Source organism: Balaenoptera physalus (genome assembly GCF_965194825.1).
Source record: "Balaenoptera physalus genome assembly, chromosome: 1".
Classification (NCBI taxonomy): Eukaryota; Metazoa; Chordata; class Mammalia; order Artiodactyla; family Balaenopteridae; genus Balaenoptera; species Balaenoptera physalus.
This window is the reverse complement of record NC_138882.1, coordinates 43107946-43115737: the sequence shown is the minus strand read 5'-3', so window position 1 is coordinate 43115737 and position 7792 is coordinate 43107946. Positions and strand designations below refer to the sequence as shown.

The 7792-nt window shown below is 35.9% G+C and overlaps 1 protein-coding gene across 7 annotated transcripts in view; it reads right to left on the bottom strand.

Moving 5' to 3' along the window:
• Positions 1-1510: 1510 nt before the first annotated feature.
• Positions 1511-7792, bottom strand: part of PROX1 (prospero homeobox 1) — a 53239-nt gene continuing 46957 nt past the window's right edge. For 6 of the 7 annotated variants that reach the window (XM_082471480.1, XM_082471479.1, XM_082471483.1 and 3 more), the window contains one exon: positions 1511-7139. In XM_082471480.1, coding sequence (XP_082327606.1) covers positions 6951-7139 — 189 coding nt within the window. In that variant the 3' untranslated portion in view covers positions 1511-6950. The remainder of the gene's footprint in view (positions 7140-7792) is intronic. The other variant, XM_082471485.1, reaches the window with a different exon arrangement.

The following is a 7792-nucleotide window of genomic DNA, read 5'->3' as shown; positions in this document are numbered from 1 at the left end:
TACCGATGAATAAAATTAACCTTTTCTTTACTATTAGTTGGTGAAACTTATACCTTCAAGTATAGCAAGGATACTGCCAGGCATCAAGACAGACATATGTGGAAAAAGTTTGTGATCAGAATTCAGATCAATGTTAAGAAGAATGGTACATATTATTCTGGACTAGTGCCATCAGATAATTAGAGTCACAAAAGCAATGATTTGAAGCTAACATTTTAAATAAACCTCCTCTCAGAAAACATTACCACCTGCTGTAACTTCTTAGTGATTTAGTCTCTACCTGGATTATCCAATCTGATTTAAAGCGGATTGGTGTTAAATAAGTACCAGAAGATGGAAGTCATTACATTACCACAAATGCCTTCTCCCTTTCGAGAGCAGGTAGAAGGGAGTTGGGGGGAATTCCCTTTTTTCTCCAATCAGGGAATAAATATTTTGGCCTAGAGGGACACAGTCATGCTCTTTTTCACAATTCAGTTAGGAAGACTGGAATTTAAGTTTGTGCCATTGATAGAAAAAGAGCTGAAAGTGGAAAAGTACTGTTAGCATTTAATAGTTTCGAGATTGCATTGGTTCTAAGCACCCTCATGACAACAGGGTCAAAATACCAAGTTTTCATCATTGAGGGGAAAAGCAAATGAAGGCATCTGAGAGATGAAGACTCACTGAACAATAATATGGTGGATGGAAAGGGAGGTGCAGCTGTGAATGACATTTAATAGGGTCAATGATTTCTGCTGATTCTTCATGCTCCTGATTTGAAGATAAAGGAGACATGATTTTAAACCAAAGCAAAAGAGATAAAAATTTCAAAAGCCATACAACCAATGTTCTTAGTATGAAACATGCTGCCAGTCATGTCTAAAGGAACACTTTAGAAAGGTTTTGAATTTACATTAGGACTTAGCTCTGAGTTCAACCAAGTAGAAACAGCACAAGCTCTCACTCCCCATATTTCAAATAATATATTTACCATTCTGTGAGTTGGGGGAACATCTTTCCTTGTTCTTCAAATCATGAGACATTAGCAATCGTTGAACTGAATTTAGCTCACAACATTGTTTTGAACCAAAATATTTGTCGTATTTAAATTTTGAGGGCTAAAGTTTAATCTGTGAGAAGAGTTTTCAGACAGATATCTAGCCATTTACTACGAACGTCTGAAATGAAAAAGATCATTTCTAGGAGTTGCATGCATTGATCCTAGGTTTGTATCAACATAATTAAGAATTGCAATAAAAAGAAAACTCCAGGGAATTCCCTGGCAGTTCAGTGGTTAGGACTCTGCGCTTTCACTGCCGAGGGCACGGGTTCAATCCCTGGTTGGGGAACTAAGATCCTGCAAGCTGCGTGGCCAAAAATAAATAAATAAATAAAATAAAGTGCCAAGTGTGGGGAGAGGAAGGAAAACTCCATCACTGATATTACAGTCACAACTAGCCTGCTGTCCTACAACTGGACACAGGTCCGAAAATTAAATGTCACATGTTTAAAAAAAATCAAACGGCACTGAGCTTGTAATGTATATTTTATTTTGCACAAGCTTGCATATATACTGCACATACATTCAGTTTAAGAGAAGATGGAAGGCACACAAGGCAATTGGACTACTGTATCCTTTAAGTGGTACAAAGCAAAAGGTAAAAGTTTGGAGAGTATACAAAAGCTTAAACACACAAAGTAAAACCCCCTTCCCACCCTTCCCCCCACAACTATTTTTTTTTTCCTGTTTTAAAATTTAGTAGCTGCCAAACTAAATTTTTTACTTTTACTTTAAAATCAATTGTCTACTGCACCTTTTTATTTACTTTTTAATATGGACAGGGAGTCTCATTTTTTTTTATCATATCAATTAATATTACAGTACATCCTTGGTAATACAAAATTGTACACCTTCATCAAATAAATTAGGATAAATTAAACCAATAAATTATGCAAAGTCTTCAGAACAATAGACAACAACAAAAATCCACAATTGAAATTGCCTCTAGCTAAAAAAAAAATCAAAAATTGACTTTATCAGTTCAGTTATTGTACTATATTCAAATCAAAGGGTCTTTATTACAAAAAAAAAAGAGCTTAATAATGCTATTTACAACATATTGCTAAATAATATAAAGGCAGTGTTTTGTCACGGTTTATACTATATACATATGAGAAATGGCTGGGACAATATTGGGGGAAGCCAGGACCTTTGATTTTTCTGGGTATTGCTGAGACCAACCCCAAATACATTTGCTTTTCTAATTCTAATTTTGAAGTGGTAATATACAACTTTAAACTGCTTTTCCCACCTATGGAGAATATTCGAATATTTTAAAAATAAAGAATGAAGCCATTTTCACAGAAGAGGGCCAGTCTGTTTGCCTTTTCTGTTCATGTCTGTGCATTTTCGGGGGTGTCAGGTTTGAGAGAGGGCTCAGTTGAAAAGACTCAAAGTCCAGATGCTTCCAGATTCCGTTATATTCTTAGAAGGATGATTATAAGAAGATGCAAAGGTTAAATACCAGTTTTGATCCCAGCTCTGAATATGAGCATTTTAGCTTTAGTCTTATGGATGGTTTACAACCAACAGATCTACAGAAAACAAAACTGCATTTCCTTCAACATCACATGTAAGTGCAATACAGTAACTGCTTACTCATAGAAACCAGTTACGTTCTTTTAAGGGGAGCTTTTCGAAAACAATGCTTCTTGTAATTTGCAAACACAGAGTTTGTACCAGAACGAAACATTTGTACTATTCACACCAATGAAGATTCTATAATATACATGGCAAAGAGATTCTGCTCTGTCCTCACATGTACACTGCTTCTTTCAGGGGAGTCTGTAAACCACTTTTTCTTTGATGAATTCATGATCGCTTCTGGGGGACATCTTATTTTTAAAGCCCCCAAACCTTTAGCTTTATGACTTAATATTAACCTGTATGTGTATGCATGTATGTGTGTGTGTGGGGGGGAGGGAGGTTACGTACTAAATGTCTTCATGTACATAGAAAAGAAATTTCATAAATTTACAGAAACTGCATTACCCTTGCCCTTGACATCTGATGAAAGAGACTGTTATCTTTTAAAAGTAGAGAGCAGGATTTTCAAGAATGCTTTCAACTGTCTATACAGTCACTGAAGTGTTCCTAATAAATTCAACAGATGTTGTGAGAATGTAGTTATTTATTAAAATCTCATGTCTTACGTAACAACAGCCATGAGGTTAAATATTTACATTGCTTTATAAAAGTTCCCCTCTTGCTTTAGTGTTTTTGTTTTGCTTTTTTTTGTTGTTTTTAAAATTTTTAAAAATGATATTCACCCACATCCCTAGCACAGCAACAAAGATTCTGCAAACATAAAACACTTTAATGAAATAATACTTGGAGGCACAAAGCAAACTTCAGGAATATGTGGGTGAACATTTCCTTAAATAATTACTACATTCTACCATCTTCCACGTTGTTTTACCATTTAAAGTGAAATGTCCTCATTAAACAGCCAGAGATACAGTAAGAATTAAATGTTTTGTTGTTGCAAATAGAACATTCTTTTCACAAAACATAACAAATGCCTAAAATAGGTCCTTAAATCTAGATAGGAAAAGGTAAGCTTTCCACTTCACACGCATATATATATGTATATTTTTACATGTGTGTATATGTGTGTATGTGTTTTTATGTTCACACATCTGCACACACATATATAGCACATGGTATGAAATATTGCTTCTATACTACTTTTCATTAGGCTAAGAAAACACAAGATTTGCACCACAGTTACAAAAAATTGGCTTCTACAAGAATTTTCAAAACTCGAATGCTGCTCAAACAATTGAGGAAAAAATAATTTGCGGTATCAAACTGTTCTAAAAATTCTCTTCTTCAAAAACGTATTCTCCTGCTTTGTTTTAAAAAGACACAAAATATGCATAGCTATCAACGTTATGTCAAACAGCCAGAAAAAAAATCTAGTGTTTATTGCAGCTGTAGTAATTGGAAATAAAGTCAAAAAGATGAAATCGAAAGCCACAGAAGGCACAAGAACAATTGTACTTGTGGGAAAAAACTGGGATTTTGAAGGATTTTAAAAAATCCCCCCGCTGGTGCATTTAGGTCTAGGCACAGACTATAACCTCAAGTGTAGATGCAAAAATAATTTAGGGTTAGCAGAAAATAAGTGGAAATGTGGTATTTCAACATGGACTTTAGACTTTGTTTCCCTGTGTAAACTGTCCCTAGTCCTTCACCCTCCCACCAGAGAAAGTGAACTTTCTCCCAAGTCGCCAATTTTTACTTGGTGAGAGTTGAGCTAAGATTGGAAAGATGGTGACTTAAAGAAAACTTGTTAAATAGGAGTTTTGAGAGATAGACTTTTGTCATTTTCCAATGCACTGGGAGGCACAAGATTTTATGATGGTGAAAGAAAAAAGAATCACCTAAAAGCAAAATGATTGAGTTCTGTTTCCAGGACAGTGAGGTGAGTTTCTCCTCACGCTGCAATTTCTACTCTGAAACAATTTCTATGCCTCAGTGAACATTGAGAGGATATTATTGTAGATAAGTGCATCAACATTTGGTTGTGAACACACATTTTTGCTTAATTTGTCTATTTCAATTAGAAAGGCAGGGGAGAATAATACTAAACATTCAAATACCTCTGGAATCAATACTGAATTTGCCCCAGATCAGGAAGATACTAGCAATCTATCTTTATAGGTGAAGACATTACGGGTTTTGCCTTTTATCTTGCAAATGGCAACACAATGGTGATGTGAATTACATGGAACAGCAAAGACCCAGTTCTATACTGATGTGAACAATGAATGTCATACTCTTGGGCGTGAAGCAAGGCGAAAGAGTGTGACCACAAGTTGAGATTGCTTCCCTACTTTGTGCTGATGTGATTTTTTTTTTTTTTTTGGTTTTCATTTTATTCCAATGTGATGATTATCCGAACACTTCTTTTTTTTTTTTTTCCAAACAAACCAGAACAAGAACAAATTGGCTCTGATGGCTCTGTGTAGGAGCCTGCGAGCTGGGCCATGTGTTTGGCTGTGGGTGCAGAGCAAGGCCCAGGGTGTTCCCGCCCGGGCCACTGCACTCTGTCCACACCGCAAGAGGCCGTGTCTCCTGAATGACGCAGGCATCATAGGACCGCGCCGTTTAACTTAAAGTCAGCAGGTTTTAAGGCTTTGTGCTGACAATAATTGCCTTCATACATTCCTGTCCATCAGCAGAATTTATAAATGATGTTAAATTACAGCGATTGGGTCACCTAGTTACATGGGTCAACCTGCAGTCTCCAAAGTCAAATGTAATTTTTATAAAAATCAAGGAAAAATGATATTTATGTTGTATACGATCTAAATACCAGGTTTTTTTTTTTTTTTTTTTACTTTGTCACTTTAGGAGATGTAGATCAAGTTACCAAAGGGGAGGGAGGGTTCTGGAAAACACTATTAGAAAAAAAAAGTAATTCTTACTGCATCTGTACACAAAACCCATCTAAGAAAACAAGTGTGAATGCCATACGGCTTTTTAAAAGCAAGTATGGGACTTTGTACACCTTTGAAAAACTGGAAAAAAAATAAAGAAAAAGAAAAAAGAGGAGAACCATTGAAGAAAGCATGAAATAGCAGCTAGCTTTCTTATGTGTGCTGAAATTGTGTCTTTTGGGTTAACTCCCAAACTCTCCTATTCTATACACTCTTCACGTTTTGGTCAATTACTAGCTTCTGAATTAGAAGAGACTGTATCAATTTCTTTAAAACGCTGTACCTAAAATGAAGAAACACTTAAAAATTAGACTGTCACCACTTTGAATATCCATCAGGGTAGAGTGGAAATGTATAGGAAAATAGGTCATTCTCATATGTACTCCTCTCAGGAGGGGAAGATCGCGTCAGCTAGCAGCTGTTAACAAACTTCTAGTGTAGGCAGGAATTTTATGGTCAAGTTGGGATGTCCTTTATTCCTTACCATAGAAAGGAATTCAGAAAATAGTGTTTTTTGGAAAAAAAAGTGTTAAATATTAAACAGAAATGATAATTCTTTTAAACCACATAAACAAAGTTGAGCAAAGAATAAATTTGAAACTTATGTGCCTTTTAGTATCTGAAGCAAGATAAATAGAAAATGATAACACGTTATAGGGGTTTTTCTGTATGAAGAACGATAGATACTCACTTATTACCAAGAAGAACCTATTGCAAAATTTTGAGAGGTGACTAGAAATCACATGAATTTCCAGTCTCATTTTGAAAGAGTCAGTTTTGTACAAAACTGCTTTGCCTCCAAAGAAAATGGTACTAGCTTGTGGTGTTTGCCATTTCTCTTAGGAAAGACTTGACGGTTAGTGATTATGTTTCTTTTTAAAATTTGGCCTTTTGGGGTACTTTTGAAAAGTGAGTTGTTCATCTGCCACCGGCATTATTTTTAAATGTGTGATAAAAAGCGACTTACTGAGTTCAAATCAAACAAAATATTTAAGTTTATCAAGTGGTTTCATTGAGCTTTCCGACCTTCTCAGCAGTAAAAACAAGAGACACATCACTAACTACAGAGTAGTGCTGTGTCACGGGTCTCCCTCCGCCAATCGCCATGCGCAATAAACCATCAATCCAGCAGAAGCATCTTTTAAAAATGCCCTTCCTTGCTAATATAGACTACACACGTCAACATTCTTTTTCCCTGAAAATTAACCCTATTTTAAGTCTCCAAATGTTAAGGGCCTTGGGCAAAAGTAAACTAAAGGCGGAAGGAAAAGAACCATCCCCTTGCAATGGAAAACAGAAGAAAATGAGAGAAAGATGATGAGGAGGAATTACCAGCTGATTTTGTAACACATCCATGCCTCCCATACACATATATATATGAAATCAAAATCTAGACACGGATAACTTGGACATCCAAAGGGGACTGCTACTATTCATACATTCGAAAAGAGTTGTTGAAATTTCTACTCATGAAGCAGCTCTTGTAGGCAGTTTGGGGATTTGAAAATCTCAGGGACTTCACTATCCAGCTTGCAGATGACCTTGTATATAGCCTTCTTCCAGGAAGGATCAACATCTTTGCCTGCGATAATGGCATTGAAAAACTCCCGTAATGTGATCTGCGCAACTTCCAGGAATCTCTCTGGAACCTGCTGATACAAGGAGACAATGGCATTAATAAAGTTTTCAGTTTCAAGTCTCCAGTTCTTCAAAGGAAATTGAGCTAAGTTCTTTCTTTCAGAAAGGGGCTTACATGACACCTGCATTTTCTAAAAATGGCCGGCCTCTATTCTCTTATGTAAAGTCGTTATATATAGTAGCATTGTAATGTGGGGTTGACAGCTTTATAGAGTTTTAGAAAAAGACTTGTGCAAAGGATACATGCAGAACTACTGAAAAACTGGGATTCCATTGTGAATATCTGAGTAGAAAAAAGGGGACATACCTCTGGGATTCCTCATTTCATTAAATAGGTGTATTCCAGAAGCAAGTCTCCACTTAATCGTTCAGAATTTGAATCATATTTCCATTATGAAAACAAAATGTGTTCTCAAAAGTAGAATAATAATTGGCCTTTGATATAAACTAAACTAAACCCACACTATAGATGAAGATAGCGAAAATCTTAGTTTCCTGCTTGTATCAGAGGATTGTTGACTCAGATGTTAAATTGTATATTAAAATAATCTGCACTATAAAGTGCAGGCATACCTTGTTTTATTGCGCTTTGCTTCGCTTTATTGTGCTTCATAGATAGTGCGTTTTTTACAAATTGCAGGCTTGTGGCAGCCCTGTGTGGAGGAAG